The sequence below is a fragment of the Elephantulus edwardii genome, unplaced genomic scaffold (genome assembly GCF_000299155.1).
Source record: "Elephantulus edwardii isolate Elephantulus edwardi_28Jun2011 unplaced genomic scaffold, EleEdw1.0 scaffold00381, whole genome shotgun sequence".
Classification (NCBI taxonomy): domain Eukaryota; kingdom Metazoa; phylum Chordata; class Mammalia; order Macroscelidea; family Macroscelididae; genus Elephantulus; species Elephantulus edwardii.
In genome coordinates, this window is record NW_006400131.1 from 872,549 (window position 1) to 895,570 (window position 23,022).

At 39.1% G+C, this 23,022-nt stretch overlaps 1 protein-coding gene across 4 annotated transcripts in view; it reads left to right on the forward strand.

The window, feature by feature from the left end:
- The window catches only part of NTRK2 (neurotrophic tyrosine kinase, receptor, type 2), a 709,069-nt gene that overhangs the window by 335,244 nt on the left and 350,803 nt on the right, over positions 1–23,022 (forward strand). Inside the window, exons 12-14 of one of the 4 annotated variants that reach the window (XM_006902203.1) lie at positions 9,270–9,317; positions 18,325–18,513; positions 22,668–22,696. In XM_006902203.1, coding sequence (XP_006902265.1) covers positions 9,270–9,317; positions 18,325–18,513; positions 22,668–22,696 — 266 coding nt within the window. Of the gene's footprint in view, positions 1–9,269; positions 9,318–18,324; positions 18,514–22,667; positions 22,697–23,022 lie in introns of those variants that run through there. The other 3 variants (XM_006902201.1, XM_006902204.1, XM_006902202.1) reach the window with 3 other exon arrangements.

A 23,022-nucleotide genomic window follows, 5' to 3' on the forward strand; every position in this document is an offset into this window, starting at 1 on the left:
ATGAGATGGATTGATTCAGTGACTGGGGTAATCGGGATGGGTGTGTCAGAGGCAATGCGATTGGCACAGGATAGAGCGGGGTTTAGGGCTTTTGTACATAGGGTCGCTATGAGTCGCAAACGACTCGATGGCACATAACAGCAAACAACGACAAGTTTAATTCAATCCCAATAGTTATAATTCATCTTTTGGCTCTATCCTTTTGGGCTCAAGTTCGAACAATTTTTTTGTCTCATTATCACAGGAAGGATAGATTCTGTCTGCTTGAGGTACAGCTTTCTTTCAGGTATCTATCTAACAAGAAAAAAGAGCATCAGCCTTTATATACAAAGGTTAGCATTTGCTTTGATTGACCAAGCTTTGGTTGCATGCTCATTCTTAAATCAAATACCGGGGCCAGGGGATTGGATGATGTTGGTTTGTCCCACCTTGAGTCATGTCGGCTCTCTGGGCATGACATAGGTAATCTAGAGGAAGTTGTTCCCAAGAAAAAGAGGAGGAAGAAGATTCTGTGTGGCTAGAAAACAAGAACAACAAAAACCACAAAATCAGAAAACAAGAACAATAAAAACCACAAAATCAGCCAATAATCCTCAGCCATTCATCTCTCATTAATTGTGTTTTGCTGCTAGTTGCTGTAGAGCTGGTTCTGACTCATGACAGCTCCTAGTGTACAGAGTAGGACCACCCTCAAACAATTGGTTGTTTAGACTGACTCTTTTTCTAGCTAATGCAAAGCACCATGTAGAATATGTTTTGTAACTATACAGTACAATTTTGGGGGGAAAGTAAAGAGAATGATAGGGTTCTTAGCCATGATTCTACAGGATGTTTTCAATTTTTAGCTGCGTTCACACTCTACTCTCCACTCTGGGAAGAATTATCTGGCTTTCATGTTGTCCTCAGCAATTTCAGAAAATTCTGAGGTCCTCTGTTTCAGAGAGCATACACCATCCATCCTGCAGACTCTAGAATCTAGTCAAGGTCTGGAGATGTGTAAGTCTACCACAACAGTTGAGCTGTTTATTTAATTCTATTACTGTGTGTTTTTCTATTAGGGAAGTTACCATAATGGAATTGAACATAATGGGATTATCTACACTTATAACATTGGATGCAGAATAAAAGTAATTGAATAAAGTGACTATGAATAAAGCAAAATAAAAACTCACTGTTTAAAATGCAATACTGTCCAAATGGTTTAACTATTAGCTACCCTGTTTAGACTCACTTGAGATCCTCACACTCAACAAATAAAACCTCAAAACTAAGAAACTGCATTTATTTCTGTAATGCTTTTCTAATAAATGGCAAAGAAGGTTTGTTGTTTTTGTTTGTTTGTGTTTTTGGTTTGGGTTTAGGAGTTGCACTATCAACTCAAGCACACACCATTCAAATCTGCCAGCTTCTTCAAGGGAGAAAGATGAACAGTCTGCTCCTCTACAATTTTCAGCCTCTGAAAACCCACCAGACAGTCAGCTATGAATAGATTTTGATTTGATGATATATAAAAAAAGTAAAAACATAATGTAACTTCTTTTACGGAAATTAATAAAAACTGATGTCCTAGGGCATTTGTTCTCAAAAGGGAGCACTTCTGCTTCCCGTAACTATTGACAATGTCTGGAGATATTTTCGTCTGTCACAATGGCAGTAATGCTGCTATGCCTGCGATGATGCACAGGGCAGCCCCATGCAGGAAGAAACGTTCAGCCAAAATGCCAACAATGTCCCAAACCAAACCCACAGTAGGACGGCGCCATCAGACAGATGCCAACTGCCATCCTCTGTCCTGCAGAATGACTGGAGGGTTCAAAATGCTGACCTTTCAGTTAGCTCCATACAAGCTCAGTTGTTGTATACCATTGAGTCAGAACGGATTCATAGATGACCCTCCAGGTGGTTTTCAGAGGCTGTAAATCACATAGGAGAGATTACTCATTTTTCTTCTGAGGAGCAGCTGGTAGATTTGAATCATGTGTCTCTGGACTGGAGGATTGCAATTTCTTACCACTAATGGTTCCACTAAGTAATACAGAGGTTCATAAAGATTGACCTAAGTTGCACAACAGTAGAAATAGAGTTTAGCGTTCAATTATGTTTTTTAAAAAGAAATCCCTTTCTATTCTCTTTGACACTATGGAAAATGAGTCTTCATCATGATATTCAGGTGTCCTGAACATGCACAGTCTCATGATCTCAATCGAATTTCCCTGCCATTGAGTTTGAGAGTTAGAACAAACTCATAACTGACTTTTGAATGGCTTTCTGGGATGCTTTAAATCACACAGGAGGAGTTTATGTCTCTTCTTCCCACAGAAACTCTCATGAAGTTGAAGTGCTGCCTTTGGATCAATGGTGTAACTCCCTACAGACCTTTAGAAGAAAGATAACTAGAAAAGATCGAGATTTTTATGCAATTCAAAGAAATATGATACAACAGAATGTGGAAATCAACAAGTAAACTTTTGCAGAAGACAATTTAAAAAATGCTTGCAATAGTACATTGTCAGGAAGTAAGTCAAGCTGGATTCATGGAAGGAGGGATTAATGATGTCAGATGGATTTTGACTGAAAGTGGAGAATACTAGAAGGATTCTTATCTGTGTTTCATTGTTTATGCAAACTCATTTTATTGTGTAGATAATGAATGGTGGATATCATTGCAAATACTGGAAATTCCAGAAAAATCAATAATGCTCATACAGAACCTGTGACTAGACCAAGAAGTAATCATTTGAAAGAAGGGACTACCATGTGGTTTAATATCAGGAAAGGTGTATGTCTGAGTTGTATCCTTTTACTGCGCTTATTCAATTTGTTTGATGAGCAAATAATCAGAGATTCTGGACTAAAAGGAAAAAATATAACCCCAGTGTCCAAAAAGGACTCACTAACAAACTTTGATATGTAGATGACAAATCTTTCCTGCCAAAAGTGAAGAGACTTAAAGTCATTGATGGACATCAGAGATTACAGCTGTCAGTATGAATTCCACTTCCGTAAGAATAAAGTAAAAAGAAAACAAAACTTCACACTGGACCAATAGGTAACATTATAATAAGTGGAGAAAAGACTAGTGTGTCAAGTCTTTTATTTTACTTGGATCTACAGTCAATGTCCACGAGAACTGCAGGGGGAAATAATAAATGATGACTTGCATTGGACAAAGTTGCTTCAAAGACAGCTCTAAAATGTTAAAAACCAAAGATGTCATTTTGAAGATTAATATAAACCTGAGTCAGCTGTGATATTTTCCATTGTTTTATATGCAACATGAAAGTTGGACAATGGATAAAACGTATGGAAAAGAATTGATGCATTTGCATTACTGTGTAGTGAAGAATATTGAAGATATTGTTGGATCCGCAGAGCCGGACCCCAATGAGATTGGACGCCAGCACCAATCACTCACGAGAGACCGTCCTTGATGCAAACAGCATGAGGTTTTATTCCATCCAGCGCACTGGGGCACAACTCTTGACCTACGCAGAGGCAGAGGAGTTGAGCCCCGAGCTAAGGGTACATACAGCTTATAAAGGCAATAACCCGCGCAAACATGGGCTAACACACAGGGAGGGTTGCTGATTGGTGTATTTGAATATACACTGAGGTAGGCAGTTCTGATTCGTAATAATTTGGCACGCGGGGGTAAGCGAGGAAAACTATCTGATTGGTACATTTAAAAGCAAGTTGGCGCGCGCGCGGCAAGCGGGGTTGGCGCAAGGGGTGGGGGAGTGGGGAGTAAAGTTCAGAAAAACAATTCCTGGAATTTCTCTTATCTGTACTAGCAGATGTGGGTGAGCCGTTTTATGGCCTTGTTTTTCTAAAAGAGGGCAAAAGTCCTGTGAGGTTTTATGGCTTCTACCTGGGAAGGGTTAATAGATCAATTCCACTGATCCTCAGGTAGAATAATTGGTGTTGTCTTCTACACAGTCTACATCCGCATAATGGCAGCAGGAGAATCAGTCAGCTAGTAGAAGAACTTTCTGCTCCCTTGGAGTTGTAGCTTCCAGTGCGCCTTAGGTTCTAGCTAGCAGAAGGAGACCAGCAATGGGGTAACACACATGGAAAATCTTTATGAATTGCTCCAGGATGCAATTCTCATTCTTTCTGGACACATTCAGTTTGCTATAATTTAGTCACCTAGCCACAAACAACTGCAAACGAGAGTGAGAAATGTGGTCTAGCTGGGAAATGGACTGTAGAAAATATGGTTTCCTTGCTTGTTATGGGTTAAGCACTACTAGCTGAAAGGTCAGTGGTTTGATCTTATCCAAAATATACCTTGAAAATCAGCTTAATGTCCTGCTTCTGAAAGGTCACAGGCTGGCAAAGTAGCTATTCTATTCAACAAACCTGAAATACTCACTATCTAAGTTTAGTGGCAACTAACTACAATAAAATAGATTTGAGACTAATAGTTTCAGCTACAGAATACATATTTTATTAGTCACAAAACCTCTCTCATTGCCATGACTAGTTGGAACAGGCATGCTGCTGACCTTCCAGTGGGTTTCTGAGGCTGTGAATAAAATGCAAGTCACCCAAGGAAATTTCTGCCAAGGAATTGCTAGAGGATTCAAATTTCCAGAGAGAATGGGACTTTTGCTAGCAGTGAAACTCCTTGAAGACTATATCTAGTCACAGAGGAAGTGTTTAATATCACTTTTCACAGAGTATTGAAAATAAGTCACATTAGAGATTGAAAGGAAGTAGGGGGATAAAGTCAAATGAAGGTTAGTCAGCAGAACACTGATATCTTTTGCTTCATGTTTTCCAGAACCCGTTTACTTCCAAGCAAGCCCTTTTCCTAGGCTGTTGAGATGAGTCCTCCCCTGTATAAAGGTTATGTCCTTAAGTAAAAGATTAAAACTAAATTGAAGCGGAAACTTGGCCCCAAACCATACTGTTTTGTGCCCTGAGGAACTGGAATTAATTTGAGGCAAACTATTACTCATTCTGATTATATGTCAGTAGGAAAGACACAATTATATTGTCAACAGAGCCATCCTTTTCATGCACTTGCCCTCCACATCAATGACCAGGAATCCTGGGCTTTGCTTGGAGTAAAACAGTCAGTCAGGCATGCACTCATGTACTTTTGTTAAATGTCTACTCTGGTCTCCATGACACATGGCTTGCATTTTCCCTACAACAAAGGAGCCCAGAGGCTTCTCTTACAGGAGTACTTCACGGGTGGGTGTGGTGGTAGGAAGTTGGAGGTGAAGTGCATTTCTGTTAGTGAATCATATTTTCCCGTGTGCGTCTGTTACAGTGTAAGAGATGCTTGGTAAGGGGTATAGTGAATATTGGTTTAAGACAGAAAGAATTCTCATTTTGAAAACAGATGTTAATGTCTCCAGAATTAAAAAGACAGAAAAGGGATATTTTGCCTTTTGTCTTGTTAATGTTATGTACCTTTGAGTCAGAAGCAACTCAAAGCTGGCATTCCAGTGAGTATCCTTAGGCTGTAAATTACAGGGGAGGAAACTTCCAAGCTTTGTTCTATGGAGCAGCTGGTGGATTGGAATCACAAACCTTTGGTTTGGCAGTGCAACTACCTACCACTAAGCCACCAGAGGCAACTTTTACCATATTATACTAAAAATCGAAAAGATTTTTCTGAGACCTAAGAAGAAATTCCAGAATCCACACTCTCTTGAGCTCAGAAGCTTCTAACAATGACTTTTGTGTTCGTGCAACTCATAACCCATGAGGAAGATTAGGTTTCTTCCATTTTTCCTGTCTGATTCTCTCTCTTGCATCATAAATATTACCGTTTCAGCCCTCTGGGCTTTAGCTGTTTCTTTTGAAATATATTTGGAAAGTAATCTTTGTTGCCATTTATTATATGAAGATTGATTCTCATCTTAAAGTTGCTAATGTGCTAATTTTTTTCCTAAGTTTCTTCTTTCTGGTCAAGGAAGGCTGAGATAGCCTCAAAATGAGGTAGATTTAATTGATTTCATAATTTACAGCCTTTGTTAGTCAAGATTCCAAAAGGAAAGGGGGTGGTCCTTTTAGCTCAGCACGACTAGAAGGAGCCTTTCTTTTGCAGTGAAAAAAGTCTCTGTTATTAGGCAGAAAAGAAAAGAATGTTTGGCAGGACTCTACTCCCAATGGGTCAAACATCACAGGAAATTGAAAAATTGTTTCTTTTCAGCCTTATGGGAAATTTTTGTGAGTGAAGGTCTGCTGCTTAAGTCTAACAACAAAGAACTGGTGAGCTTGGGACAACTTCTAGGTGGGAGGCTTCAATCTGGCCTTTCTGTGGCTGGGCCTAGTAAATTTTCACCTACTCGGGGAGGTTTTTTATGTTAATGACTGTGTTACTGTTTGAGAGACCATGGAAATACTGTAAAGAATTAAGAGTAAGTTAATAAAAAATGTGCCTCATTTAGGTGCCTTCCATTCTGAAAAGAGTGAAGTAGACCATCCAGTTTTGCTTCTACCACTATGTGGTGAGCTGCAGACTTTGAAGAATCCAGTCTTGGTATTAGAGCAATGTCGTGAACTCAAGATCATCTTGCCAACCTCCCTCTTACATTTTCTCTGCTTGGACATCTGATCCGAGGCCTGGGTCTTAAACCACCACTCTTAGTTCCTTGCTTCCACTTCTGTAATCTTAAATTCCTTGGGTACTTTATTGGTAGCATAATCATGTCCTTCGTTGTTGAATCCCAAAGCTTCCTTTGTTTCTGCTCTACTTGCAATCAATCAGTTATCAAGCTTTTTGATTCTTCTGTGGGAGCCTGTGAATGTTGCACCCAGTTAACACATTTGGCTGCTAGCCAGAAGATTGAGGGTTTGCATCTGCCCCATAGGATCTTAAAAGAGAAGCCTGTGGATCTGCTTTGGAAAGTCAGTTGTGTAGCACCCTTCAGAGTTCTGCTCTGACACACAGATGTCCCCAGGATTTGGAATAGACTGAATGGCAGCTAGTTTACTAGGTGGAGGGACAGCTCAAGAGAGGAAGACCCTTGATGAGATGGATGAATTCAGTGACTGGGGTAATGGGGGTAGGTGTGTGTCAGGGACAATAAGATTGGCACAGGACAGAGCAGGGTTAGGGGCTGTTGTACATAGGGTCACTATGCGTTGCAGGCGACTCGATGGCACTTAACAACAGCAACAACAACTCACATGAGCACCACTCTGCTTTTCTTTTTCTTATCCAATTCTAATTTGTTGAACAAAATCATAGACTTCTCTCTTATCTGAGCCTCCATCCTGAGAGAGACGGTCCATCTCTGAGTTCCCAAAACCCCAGATAGGCTTCTAAGAGACTTCACATCCCTCACTCTAAACTTCTGGAGGGCAGGGTCTTTCATTTATCATTTCTCTACTCTGCCTGTTGAATAAATAAATGAAAAGAAATTCATAATTACAGTTATTCTACATGTAAAATTGAACCCTAACTGTGAAGTGGGAGCTCTGGTGGCCTAGTGGTAGGAATCTTTCCTGCAATACCGAAGGCACACAGGTTGAGCCCACCAGATGCTCTGAGGGAGAAAGATAAGCAACCTCCACCCATGTGATTAAGTGCCTCTGAAAACACAATGGAGGATCAGCTATGTCTTGATTCTGATTCAACAACTGTAATGTTATAAAATTTAGTTAACTTTGGAACTTTTAAAAATATTTGAAAAGTATGTGATTTAAAGGATGAAAAACACTTGGATTTAGCATAAGAAAGCTAAGTCCCAACACCACAAGCTAACTGTTACCTTTGCTAAGACCACCAGTCTCTCTGAGTCTCAGCTCTGAGTCAATAAACAGAAGGCAATGTATTACCCGTAGGGTTCGGCTGGGGACCCAGGGAGAAGAGTCCAAGGATAGATATATCCAGCTGGTGAATTGTCCTATTTAAGTGAGAAGGTATGCTGGTGGCTTAGTGACAAATTGTGCTGCCAACCCAAAGGATTGTGGTTTGAATCCACCAGCTGCTTCATGGAAAGATGAGTAGTCTCTTTCCAAGTGATAGATTACCTCTGAAAACTCACTGGTACATAATAACAATAGCAATGCAAGCAAGAAGGGTTCTTATCCTGTACATATTTGCAGTCCCCTTTAAGGAATATTTATAGAACACCAATAATTTGTCAGGTCTCTGTTTAATTAGGTGGAATTATGTAAATGACAAGATAAAAGTAGAAAGGTGGTTCATCCTGAGCTTTCCTCCATATGCTGATGGTGAACGTGAGACCTGATCTAAGTAGAAGAGAGTGTGGTAACATCTGCTGATAACCTGAACTCTTAATTCCTTTTGAAGTAGTAATTTCACTTCATTCATTCAAAGACAATGGCTTATGAAAGTGGGAAGAAAAGCAAGTATGATGTTCAAAGATAGTCCGTAGAGTTGTGTTTGTTGTATTTAGATTGAAAATGAAATATGTTGTCAGTGAGCGACTACCATGTCCTTTTGTGAGTTCTGTGTAAAATAAAGCTCTGACTTCCTGGAGAAAATGCTTAAGTTGGTGGATTTGAACTGCTAGCCCTTTGGTTAGTTGCACATACAACACACATAACACGAGGAATTTTATCTGCCTCAATTAAGGGTTTTTTCCCTATGCAGACTTCACGTTGAACCCAGTGGAAACTACCAAGAGGGACAAATAGTCATTTCTGTGTGTCTTCAGGCCTGAAGGGCCTTCCAGCACTTGTCTTCAGTGTTCTTGGGGGCCCTGTGATACCCCATGAGACACAGAGCTGCCACAGCCACCCAGCAGGCAGGTCATGGGAATCTGTCCTCGTCTCTAGCTAACCAAAGATCTCCCATGAAATCTTGTGTTCTCTTTTATTGCCTGTCTCAGCTTCAGAAAAGATCTATTTTCTCTTATTATTATTTCCTCAGATTGCTGTAGTTCAGAACAACAGAATATTTGTCAAATGCATTGTGAGTTTTCTCCTCTGCAGTTTTTCTGCTAGATAATTCAATACAAGGCCATGCTCCTTCTGTTAAGGGGTAGGAGAGTAAGAAGAAAATAAAGCCAGCTGCTCTGAGGCATCCACCCTGGGGTGTGGTCACTTTTTTTGAAGACCACCTGCTGTTTCTTATCTAATTTGAACCTCCATGTTCCCCAGATCAGAAATAAATCTTGCCATAAAAAGCCAAGGGTGTTTTGTCCAGGTGTTTGAGAGGAAATCTTGTCCCCAGCAAAATTCTTCATGGGAGTTTGTCAGCCATTTCACTAAGGATGCTGCTGACTACCTCTGGTTTTTGCTTCTCTTTCGAAGTTTATTTTATGTTTTGTTGTGGTTTTCAGATTTCTCATGGTTTGGATTTGGGAAAGTAAAATCAAGACAAGGTGTTGGTAAGTAGTTACTCTTTCTTTGGATAACTCCTGCATTCATGTCATTTAATTAGGATGAAATTGCTAAGGCTCTTCTCCAAAGTCATCAATACTTGATTCGTGTTTTTGTGTTCCTGGTTTCTGATTTGTTGAAAACAAAGAATTAGAATATTCTAGAAAAAAGGGCATTATACTTTCTAATTGGGTTTAGTAAGCTGACATTTTATAAAATGAGCTTGCTTTATCTTAGGATGGGTCAACCGCAGTTTACTTTGTTTGTGATGCTTTATTTCAAGAGGGTTAAAGAACTAGACTGTAACTATGTTACAACTACACGTAAAACAAATAGTTGTCTAAATATTCAAGCCTGGGCTAGTTTGGTTCCTAATGTTCTTCTTTTGCCAACATGCAGTGGTGCATCAGCTGTTTAATTACGACTATTCACCAACTTCCCAAACAGACTCCCACATCCAGATGCTGTGATTCACACTGGATGACATTCTACTCCCTGCATTGCGGCTGCATGGGGCCATCTGCAGGACAGGGATCAGAGCTGAGCTCACTAAGTGAGCCCAGGTGTTTTTGCTCTGCACTAGGATTGAAATCAGGTGATTACCCAGGACCTGCAATTTGTTTAGTGTTTTCAGTGGGTGTAGAAACAATGATCAGGATTGGTTAAGAGGCTTGAAAAGACAGGCTGTCTCACATCATCTATATGCTTTGTTGGGACTGGCCATAATTGATTAGTATCTATTTCAATAGCAAGGCTACATAGAGGTAGAAGTGCAAAGGAGGGTTGTATATCACTGTCTTTGAGTCCCCTATTCTGAATAATTCACCTCATACTTGTTACCAAACCCCTCCATCCATATAAAGAATCTTATTTCCTGGCATCAAATTCATTCCTGTTGGATAGACTCTGTCAGCATCTGTTCCACCTGAATGCTTGCCATTGAATTGACTGACTTGTGCAGCCCCATGGATCAGAGAACTGTACTTCATACAATTTTCAAGAATTGATTTTTTTTTTAGTGAACATGACCTTTCCTTTATTTTTCTTTTCTTTTAAATGTATTTATTTATTTATTTATTTATTTATTTTTCATGTCAATGAACATCTACAGAGATTTTGGAATTCCATTCATTCCTTGTTTTTTAAGAAATACATCACGAAGTTCTTTCTTCTGAGGTACCACTGGTAACAGCTGAGTTGTGTGCACTACCCAGGGATGCTTGGAAGTACTCAATGACTCTGAAATGATGAGCTTACTGTGCACAGGCAGGACAGGCTGAGGCAGTGAGTGGGGCAGGGTCTCAGAGGCCTCCTAACCTTGAACTACTGTTGCGGATTCCAAGCTAAAGATCTCTAACCAGCAAAGGGAACGTGGAGATTCAGGAAAGTAGGAACATTTGGGTTTCACTGGCTTGAGTTTTCTTTTGGGCAGTTCCCAGAGTCTAGTTTTAGCAGAAGCTGATCAATCACTTTGCAGGAAGTTTGGAGGTTGTCCTGTGACTAACTGTCCAGGGACAGCGCTGTGAGATAGGAGTCTCCCTCCACCAAACACCACATGTAACCCCTCATGTACTTCTCAGGCCAGATTACATTGCAGAAAGACTTCTTTTGCTGGAAAATTTCAAAAGTGGCCACAGCTGAAAGAGATTTCCTTCTAGTTTGTTCTTCTGATGCATCTCAGGACTTTCCAGGAACAAGAACCACTCCTTTCCCCTTGGAGATAAAAGTCTTTTCTTAGATGCTTACTGTAAACAGATCAGCCTACCTTAAGCGTAAAAATGTTTCCATATCTTATGTGTAAAATATGGCACCAAGTGACTTGATGAAAGAACAATGCCTCTTTACATCAGAGACGTAAACCAAAAAATGAAATCCCTCAGCTGCTCTCTAGACAGTGGTGGGCCCATGGGCAGAGTAGGGTTCCTGAGGCAAGAAATCTTTGCAGAAGCAGACATCTCCACTTTCTCCTGCAAAGTAGAAGAGTAGATTTGAACTGTCACTATGCCACCAGGGATTGTCTTGATCTCTTTCTTCCTTCCCTCCTGCCTCCCTCCCACTCTCCCTTCTACTTTCCTTCCTTCCTTCCTTCCTTCCTTCCTTCCTCCCTCCCTCCCCCCTCCTTTCCTCTCCCTCCCTCCCTCCCTCCTTCCCTTCCTTCCTTCCTTCCTCCCTCCCTTCCTTCCTTCCCTCTTTCTCTCTCCCTGTCCTCCCTTTTCTCCTTCCCTTCCTCCCTCTCTCCCTTGTCTCCTGCTTTCCCTCCCTCCCCTCCTCTCATTCTCTTCAAGTTGAGACAGATAACAGAAATACATTAAGATAAAAATTGCTAAAAACATTACCAGTAGTAACTCATGTTGTTCAGCTCAGCAATTAGAACTATTATCTCTATTGTAGGTATGTATGTCCCTGGCAATTTAAAGCTTTCTAATAATATTATAATGTGTTTTTTCAAGTCCTCTTCTGAACTCCTCAACACACACTAGGTTCTGCCCTTGACTCTTCTTCTGTCTTCATGTGTCTGCTCAAATGCAGCACAGGCACACAAAGATGCTTTTGTGATAGGTGCAGACAGGCTGCTGTCAAATTATATAGACATTCATTGTCCCCACCGAGAGTGTTTCCTCCTTCCCAACTTTACTGTGTTCTGTATTTCATTACTGCAAAATGTTTATAGAAAAATGGGCTTAATCTCTACCACTCTACGAGTCTTATCAATCTTCCAGGATCCATCCATAATGAAGGAAACAAGCTCTTGGATTAATATGTCACTTGATAAATTGTTGAGGCTTATGTGTTGTTCAAATTTGTCAACAGCGGCTTTCTAGCAAAAGGAAAAGATGTTTGAAAAATTACCTCTAGCACTTTAAACCACTGCTCCGCTTCAGCATTTCCCCCATCTGTACAGTGGTTTGTTCCCTCAGATATGATACATTAGGTGAGGCTTGTCTTTCGGGAGGCCAAGGGAAGAAGAGATTTTGCTTTGGAAGTGAAATGAAGAGTAAGCTCCTTGGTTGAATTCTCTAAAAGGAAGTTCAACTGTGGAAATGGTTGACCATTCCAATATTGAATTCCTGGGAGTCTCTCAATATTCCCCTAGGTATCACCAGCCTCAGAAATGATCAGGAATGATGGAGTGCTGTTTGATGTGAACAGTGTGTGACCTGGGCCAGAGCAGAGCCAGAGCTATTGCTGGCCTTTCATCAGAGTGGGGAGCATTAGAAAACCACAGGTTTTGTTGGGGGGTAGGAGGAGATGAAGAGGATGCCTTCTGGAATCTTCTGAGAAAAGTGTGGCCCTGATGGTAGTTCTGCTTGGGGAGTTAAGCCCGCTTTTGTAAGCTGGCATGAAGGACAGCTGTGCCAGGAGGCACCCAGGGACTTCGCTGCAGTGGGAAACTTTTAATGACAAGACACCAAAATCATGCCATAAAACATTTCCATTTTCCGTCACTGACTAGATCTGGGTTTAGGTTTGTTACAAAGCAGATCATAGACTAGACCTGGCAAGGGCTATGCAGAGCACCTTTCCTGTTGGCAGGAGTTGTGCTCTTTATTGACACCAATGAGCAAGGCCCAAGGGGCCCTCAACTGGTGGACTGTCTTCACTTTGTGTGCACCCTGGTTTTGAAATTACTTGTGTGAAGCCTCTTTGCAGAATAATGTCACAGTGTATCATTAAAGGTAACTAACTGCACATCTCCTTGAGAGAATGTTTCTTACAATCACCTTTAATAGCACTTGACTGCCTCCTGCATAGAGTGTCTAAGATACAACTAGTCAAGGCTTGTCTAACTGGTGTTACCACAAAGTTGTTAGGTGCTGTCTAGTCAACTAGCACTCGTAGAAACCCTGGGAGCAATAGATCTGAACCTTTTCATATGCTGTTCTGTCCTCACTGCCGTGGATATGCTTGAACCTATTGTTACAGTCACCATGTCAGTCCATCTTGTTGTGGGTTTTCATCTCTGGGACTCTCCACCTTTCCCAGCATGATGTCCTTTTCTAGGGACTGATACTTCCTGACAATATTCTCAGCTTACAGAAAATGAAGTTTCACTATCCTTGCTTCTTAGGAACATCCTGGCTGCTCTTCCTCTAAGACAGACTTGTTTGTTCTCTTGCCAGTCTATGGTGTATTCTCCAACTCTACAATTCAAAGATACTGATTTTTCCCCCCTGTCATCTTTATTACTTAAACTGTGATGATCTCCATAAAAACCAGTTCTGATTAGTGGTGATCGAGTGGGTATTAGAGTGTAGTGGTACTCCACAGGACTTGAAATCTAGGACTTTCTTCTGAGACACCAGTGGGTGGCCTTAAATCTTCAACTTTCAGTCAACACCTGAGCCTGTTGACTGTTTGTATCATCATGTTCTGTAATTCTCTATGAAGAAAAAAATTGATCTTGAGACTTGAGTGAGATGGTACTTTTCACAGATGTTTCAGAAATGTATGACATTGCAATTTTGAGTTAAGAATTGGCTCAGTGTGAGGGTCAAGCACATGAAAGGAGATGCTGAAACATGTATGCTGAAGAGTTTGATGGAGATACATTTTTTGCTAAAATAAAATAAAACAAAATAAAATGAAGTGAAATAAAATAAAAACCCCAAACACAAACCATTGCAGGTTGTCCTGCTAAATAAAAGGCATCAGATTCCAAGGTTCTATTGGCTTGAGTCTGCCAGTTGCCTCTCAGAAGGGAGATAGAAGATCTTCTCTTATTAAGATTTAGCACCTCAGATACCCAATGGAAGGTGTTTTTGAGTAGGAACCAACTCCAGTACTGTGAGTGTGAGCTTTGAGTGCTGTTGAGTTAATTCGGACTCACAGTATATCCTATAGGACAGAACAGAAATGTGTCATAGGGTTTCTGAGGTTGTAAATCTATGGAAACAGAACGGTTTCATTTCTCTCCTTAGAAAGGCTAGCATTCTGATTAGCAGGAGTAGAAGTTCAGCCTAATTCTTTCTTAGTCTGCACTCAGCTTAGCTCTTATTTTGATTCTGCTTACTTACCAATCTCTCTTTTGTCTTTCCCTCCTTATCTTAATCTCCTTCCTGTCTTCTTCCAGTACCTGCTGACAGAAGACTTCTTCAATAGAACCTGGTGTCCATTAACTGTTGTTGCTGTTAGGTACCATCCAATTGTTTAAAATTCTAACTTGAAACAATCCTGATGGGCTGATTAGGAAGGATTAACCCTTTGTCTGTGGCAATAGACTCAGGTGTGTCTTGGATGATAAGGATGTCTCAGGATAGGACAGAGTTCAACTCTGTCTTTCATAGGATGGCTATGAGTTGTCCTGGACCTGAGGACACTTATCAACAACATACACAACAGAACAAATGTTGCCCAACCCTACCATTCTCATAGCTTTTACTATGTTTGAGTCCACTGTTGCAGTGACTGTGTCAGTCCATCTCACTGAGGACCTTTCTCTTTTTTCATTGGCCCTCTATTTTATGAAGCATGATGTCCCCTTCCCAGGACATGTTGCCTCCTGACAACGTGTCTACAGTTCATGAGGCAAAGCCTCATCATCTTTGCTTCCAAAGAGAATTCTGATTATACTACTTCCAAGATAGATTTGTTCATTATTTTGTCAATCCATAATATAGTTAATCTTTCTCATTCATCCAAAGGTGCCAATTCTTCAATCTTCCTTATTGACTAGCTTTCACACATATATCAGATAATTGAAACTATCATGGCTTGGGCAGGGTTCCTTGTGTCCTCAAATAGATATCTTTGTTTTGAATACTTTATAGAAGTCTTTTGAATCATAATTATTTGCCTAATTCAGTACACTGTTTGATTCTTGATTGCTATTTCAATGGATGTAGATTGTAGATTCAAGTATAATAAAATCCTTGAAAATTTCCAGAACTTTTCTCTGTTCTTTCTGTTTATCATGATGTTATTTACGGTCTAGTTGTAAGAATTTTCTCTATGCTGACATATAATGCATACTGAAGGCGTTAGTCTTTGTTGTTATTGATTGCCTTCAAGTCAAGTATGACTCATAGCGACCCTATGAACAGAAGGCCTGAAGCCTTTCTATAACTATCAACTTTTATGAAAGTTCATAGAGTTTCTGGAGGCATATTGTTTAGGAAGTGGATGTCACTCTATGCATCAGGAAGTACATTAAGACCTGTTTGCTTTTAGCAAGCGAGGGTGTGATATCTGACTATTAGATTATTAATGAGTCTTTCTCCAATCTTGATACACTTTCTATATGCTTTTCTATGTTTCAGAAAATGTGAGGTACATACATTTAGGGGTTTTGTCTCCCTGCTATGCATGAAGTGACTACCATCAGCTATCAGGATCTTAATTATCTTGAAATTTTAGCATAAATATTTATGTTTCTAGATACACTATTGTTTATAAATCGTGTGAATTTAGTGTTTAATGAATGAAATGTTTAGATAAAGTGCAGTAGACAATATGTAAAGGCAATAAGTGAAGTTAGCATGTGCTCACGCCATCAACAAAACAGGTGCCCAAAAGCAGTGACCCATAGATGCCACACAGACCAGACACATTGAAAAGCGAGAATCACAGGGGAAGGGAACTAGCAGGACTTTGAAATGTATACTCTCCAGGGCTAAGAATGTGCAGGCCGGAAGCTAAAGTCTGTGCAGAGTCATGCGGTGTCCACACTCAAGGTTGTTTAGCTTACAAAGCCTCTATGTCTTTAACAATTTGCTGCTATCTGTCCCCTAAGTTCTCCTCACATGTAATTAAAACTCCTTTCCTTACTCAGTGGCTCTCTTGGACAGTTGATCAGAACTCTTTTTAAAAAAATACAGTATAATACTTGATTATAATATTTGTTTTCTGATTATTAAGGTTTGGGACATATCTTCTTTTGCATTATTAATATTTTATAAAACAAGTATAAAAATAAAGTATGAGCTGTTCAAAGTAAAGTAGAATTTTACAGTGATTGTTGAAACAGCTAGGTTCATTGATTCATCTCCTTTGTTATAGAATATACAGACTATTGTTGTTCCAGAAAATATAAATAGTAATCTTTGGACTTTGCATCATTAAAAATTATAATTTAGTCAATCTCATTCTGCTAAAATAATATATGCCACTTTCCATTCAATTACCCTGTAGGAGCTCTGGTGGTTAGTGGACAAAGAGTTTCAGTGTCAATCCAAAGGCAAGTGACTCGAATCTACCAGCTACTCCACAGAAGGAAGATGGGCACTCTTCTCCCTTTCCTGTGATTGTGACCTCTAAAAACCCACTGGAGGGTCAGCTATGAGTCAGGTCTAACTTGACAACAATGAGTTGGGTTGAGCTCATTGTCATTTTTAGATAGAAGTTACATCAAGGATAACTAGGAGACAAATGTGTGTATGTACGTATAGAACTCATATCACATTTGAATGTTTGAGTAAGCAGAGAAGCAATTTAATAACAAATTGTTAGTTATTAGGACCCTCACATGCCTTAATCTGACCATAATTGTACAGATCCCTGTGTATACACAGCTGAATATCTAAGCTGCAAACTGCTGTTAAAAATGAATGAATAAAAATCCAACTTTTCTGTAACTTTCATTAAAATCACAATTAAAAAAGAGTAAAATATGCTTTGTTTATCGTTCTACTATAAAGACATCCTGTAAAGATTCTATAGATGGTATTATGGCTAACTGATAATGGCACATCAGGGAATTTTGCTTTGATAGGGCTGATTTTTCATTCCATTGTCATTATGAAAGCATTTTGTAAGCAAAAGTGATGTTGGCACTCACAGAATATAAAATAAGAAGGATTTCTGGTCCACTGATCCACTGATTTAAGTTCATTTAAGAATATTTGGTAATGACTCATATTTTTAAAGTCTATTTAAATTTCTAATGCATTTTAATAACACTGGCCTCATTTCTAGCTCATCAATAAAAGCAGATATTGTTTTGCACACTTTAGAGTGTAAATGAATGTAGAGGTTGGAATATGGTGAGTTGACCAGAATAGGGAAAAGAACTAAAATATTCTGATTTTTAATATATCTTCTGGTGAAACAGGAATTCTAGAATTGTGCTGTGAGTTTTAGTGATGGCATGCTGTAAAGGCATCCAGAGAACAGAGAGGAAGGGTGCATATAAAATTACAGGGGAAGGATGTAGAGAAATTGGAAGTCTCGTACACTGCTGATGGGAATATAAAATGGCTCAGACACTTTGGAAAACAGTTGGCAGTTCCTCAACAAGTTATATATAGAGCTACCATATGACTCAGAAATTCCACCCAAGAGAAATGCATTTTTTTAGAGAACTGAAATTTTAATGTCCGCACAGAAACATGTATGTGAATATTACAATGTTTCTAACTCACACTCCTTGCTATCAAGTTGATCTTGACTCATAGTGACCCCATAGACACAGTAGAATTGCCTCACAGTTTTTCCAAAACTGAAATAGTTTTAATTTCATGTTTATAACAGACTGCCAGATCTATCACCTGTGGAGTGGCTGGGTTTGAACTGTTGACCTTTCAGGGGTGGTTGTTGTTATGTGTCATTAAGTCATTTGGGATGGCAGCATGACTCCTTAACCATTAGGACACCAGAACTCCCTCTGTCTTGTGATTGATTGTTGTTGAATACCATCAAATTGGAACTGACCCATAGCTGACCCTCCAGTAGGTTTTCAGAGGCAGTTTAATCTCACAGGAGATTACCCATATTCTCCCCATGGTGGATTCAAAGCAAATGCCTTCAGGATGGCAGTGAAACTTTTTACCACTAGGCCACCAGAGCCTGCAACTTTAATCATCAGGACTGCTAAATGAGGTGATGAGAATCTTCTAAAGCCAGATTGTGAAGATGGCTATGCAATTCTATGAATATACTAAACTCTGTTGTTGTTGTTGATGGGTGAATTTTATGTACGTGAATTATAAGTCAATGAAAAGTATTTAAAAATTACAGCAGGAGATACAGAAATATATATACATGTTTGTTGGTTTTTGTTTTTTTCCCCCCAAACTCCAGGCCCAGCCTCAGTTATCAGCAATGATGACGATTCAGCCAGCCCACTTCACCACATCTCCAATGGGAGTAACACTCCATCTTCTTCAGAGGGCGGCCCCGATGCTGTCATTATTGGAATGACCAAGATCCCTGTCATCGAAAACCCACAATATTTTGGCATCACTAACAGTCAGCTCAAGCCAGACACATGTAAGTACAGCTGTTTATACTTACTGGTCCATTTGCTGCATAGTTGTATCAACCAGTGTGTTTATCAGAGTCCCTGAAAAACTAGACTAGAAGGAGGTGAAAAAGTCTGAGGATCCCTGGGACTTTTGGCCCCTTGAGTAGATTCTTTAGTTTGTTGTTTATGGAATTTTTAGGGCATGTCCCCGGCTGGGATTGCAACTATGGGCAGAGACTGAGTTCTCTTGGGATTCATTTCCCCAAACCATTTGTCAACAAGAAATTGGAGTCAAGACATGCTTATCTTGGAAAAAAATGGAGACAAAACCTGGGAGTATCAGTAGAATGCATGAATGCACATACATCATTTATAGAACACAGGAAATGGATGTGATTTTAATTTGATTTGTTGAAAATAATTAAAGATATATGATAGGTAGTCATAGGGCGGTGTGCTATAGACAGATTCTCAGTCTGGGTGGTTATGTATTCCCTCTTTGGTTCCTGGCCTGAGGCCTTGTTGTGATGCCACAATGATAAAAAAAACATGGCAAAAGATGATAAGTGGCCTGGTATATTTTGCAGAAACAAATAAACCCCTTAACTTCTCTTTGAAATAATTGATTTTAGAAGCTTGGGAATTTTGTCAAAGCCCTTCACCCTATCTTGTGAGTCAATGCTTACATATTAAAAACAAAGCAAGGCTTTGAACGAAGCAAAAGATAAAACCACAATAGATGAACTAGCATGTGTCATTGGAACTTCATGCCTTTCCTGATATGTGAAAAAGAACCATGAGGGGTCACACAGCAGGTGGCCTAGATCCCATGAGTCTCTGGCACTGATGAATGGGAACTGTCTATTTGCATGTTGCAGGCAAATGTACTACGTTCCTGCTCTATATTAGAAATAAGGAATAACTATTACGAGGTTAGTTGTCAGATACTGACTTCCCACTGAGAATCTCCATGAGCCATGCAACTCTGCAGAGCTCAGCTTAGGATCTGTATTTATATAAAATAAATACCCCAAATTTTCTCCTGTTTGAAAGAAATGGTGCCTATCAACAAGGAAAATAAAAACACAAACTAAAGAAACCAACAAGCCATTACTACTCGTTAATTCTAATTCTTAGCAAGCCTATAGTAAAAATGAAATTGCACTGTAGAGTTTCCAGGGTTTAATTGTCAATGAAGTAGACTTCAATATCTTTCTTTCATTGTGGGTTTGAACTTCTGACCTTTGAGTATGCAGTGGGACATTTAACTATTGCTTTTCTAGGATTGCTTTTCAATAGGAAAACAAATGTTGAAATTTGCAATGAGTGAGACTAGATTTCATATAGCTTTCAGCTGAAAATGCAGTATGACAAAACAAATCAAATAACATATGAAGAACATGGATATTTTTAAAATAAACAATATTATTTAAAATCAAGGTATCCTTGAACTTATATTTTCATTATGCTATAGATGAGATGAGTTGAGTCATTGTTGTAATTGGGCATCATTTGGTGAGCTAAGAACCTTCAAAAATTCTTGAAATTCCTGCAAGTATTAGATATAACAATCAATATTAAATAAGGCAAGACAAAGTAAAACCCAATGTTTGGGACTCTGTTCTTATTTTTCTTGCTCTCACTGTGACCATATTACCTGGACCCTTCATCAGCAGCAATATCATACCCCATGGTGTTCTTCAGGGAGCTCTGGTGGTGTTGTCCACAGAGACCTGCACCCATCTGACTGAATCCACAGTGGCTCAACAGGAGAAAGATGGACCATCTTCCATGTGATTTACAGTCTCAGAAACCTAATAAAGGGTCAATTGTAAGTGAGTTCTGACTTGATGGCAATCAGGGAAAGACAGAGAGACGTATGATTGTTGTTCAGTAAACCATATTACAACTGGAACTGAGGACAGGAAGTCAACTTGCTCTCAAAAAGCTTGCTTTTCTTTGTGGATGGAGAGAAAAAGAAAGCTGAACAATCAAGTAGATACAATCAGGTCGCCATACCAGTCAGAGAAAATAAACAAATGAGCATGAAAGCAAACAAACAATAAAACAAAAACCAATCGGAGTCTGTAGATAGAAGTGGAATGGATGCTGGCTGTCAAGTCAGTTTTTCTATTTCGTTGGTCTTTTTTTGCTATTAGAAATCCTAAAAGGGTTCCCGAAGGTTGTCTCCTCAATATAAAGTCCACAGAGACTTTTATCAAAATGTTGGATGGGATATTTAGGTTACTTTTTTACTTGTGAGTATTCTGTGTCAGCCTATTTTAGATTAAGAGAAAAGGAGACCTACAACCTCATCTGAGTTTCTGGCCTATACATGAAGGTTCCAAACTGTATTTCTCATTCTGTTACTCTCTCTGTATAAAATCTTCCTGGGCCCATGACTTAATCATCCTTACCTGGTTCATTGTGCTCAGTCACGTCAGGTCTTATACCAGGAAAAAATTTGCTCTTTCTTTCAGGCACCAAACAATTTACTCTTCTAGAATTATAAGGACACTTATAATCACACATCTTCCATGAATCTTTCCGAAGATGAGTGCAAAGAAACAATTTACCTCTTTCTTCTCCTTTCTTAAATGTCATCCTTTGCCCTGTAATTTTTCCTTTACCTTCAATCTATCTATCTGATGTTCAGTGGTGAGGATGACCACTATTGCATGTATGCTTCTGTAGTCTTGTTTAAGTTAGACTGTAAGCTCCTGGATAACAGAACTGAATCTGTTTCTCCGTAGGATGAGGTACTTTGAGTATTAACCAGATGTCAATCAGATATAGCTCTTTATTCTTGAAATATTAATCACTGTCAGACTTTTAGTAAGTAAAGACAAAACATAAATGTTTCAATTTGCTTTATTCATAGAAAATTTTCCTATATATTAATTTAGTTATTGAACATATTTTTACAATGTACTAGCTAATTTAAATAGACTTAGATAAAAAATAAGAGGTATATTTAAAACAATACATCCTTTATTTGAATAGTCCTATTGCAAACATTCAGAAATTAAAGTATTTCAGAATATACAGATTTATTGTGTAGGGGCATGTAACTCTGGGAGCTTAGATTTCAGGAAAGGGATTCCCATTCAATATGGGTCTTTTGTTTGTTTGTTTATTTTTATAAAAATGAAAGTAACAAAGATTCTTGTAAGAAGTTAGGTTTCTTATAAAAAAGAAGATGACAGAGAAAGAGTTTATTCTTTATTTATTTATCAAAGCAAAATATCACATAAACACTATTCTACCATTCTTCTAGATATAGCAAAAATTTGGACCGTGTGCTCACAAGATACTTCTTTACCCTGAAGCATGCTTTTCAAAGACGTGAACTTCAGAAAAATGTGTCTTCTTACAGAGTGATCTCAGTGTCATGTTACTGTTTGTAAGAATCTATCAGAGAAAGTGAAATCTAATTCAATAAACACCTAAAGATTAATAAAGTTAATAAAGATTAACTACATTATGAAAACAATGGAAGGAATAGGAGATTCATTGCCAAAGAATATTGTTGGGGAGAAAGATATATTGTATAATCACAGTGTAATGATATATGTACCCTAATAGAATAGGGTAGAGAAAGTATCTTAAATCTTGATAATTAATAAAGATAAAGTAGGTCAAGATATGAAAAAGCCTGAGACAGAAAGACAAGATAGAGACCTGATGACCATGCTGGGAACTGGTAGACTTGGTATTGCTATATAAACTCTTCAAATTTTTAAGTGCTGAGTGGGATAAATGCAGCAAATCAGCATGAGTCAGATTTTATGCACATAATCACCTATTTCTGATGCTTGAGTTATACCTTATAGGTCATTTAAAACAACCACCACCTTATTTTATAGATGGGGCTCAGAAGTGGTTTGTGTGAAGCAATGGAACCTCAGTAATTTGATGGCTTTGCTTTAGAAAAAAATTATAAACAAAACAAACTACCATTAAACTAGATTCCTTTAAGCAGTGTGTAAGATGGGGAGCTGAATTAAAGATAATAAGATAATGATAAAATGTAACCCCTGACGTGCTTTTCACTATCAGAAACTATGCAAGGTGTTCATAGACAAAGTCTAGAAATTGTTTACAGGTTTTAGAGCTGTCTGATCAGGGCTGAATTGCTCCCGAGCACTTTCCAATAGCAAGTTTGTCTACTTTATTGCAGGGCCCAGAGGTTCCCCCAAGACCGCCTGATAATTATTTGGTATTTGGAGGCTCCTGTGTCACTGCAGGAACTAAAGGAGGCTAAATCCATGCCTGATGGAGGAGAAGAGTTCTATGGTTATCTGCAAATTCTGGCCCGACAACATCTTGACGTCACTCCTTAGCTTCCATAACCTAGCCAAGCAAGAAGTTACCTTCCAAAGACAAAGCTATGTGCTCTAATGACTAACCCCTCCATGTTCTGTGCCACATTAACTATAGACCCATCTCCTCGATCAATCAGGATGACGAGATGGAGCTGATGAGGTCAGCAACATCCTATCTGGAGTTGGTCTTTAATTCAACTAGTATATTAG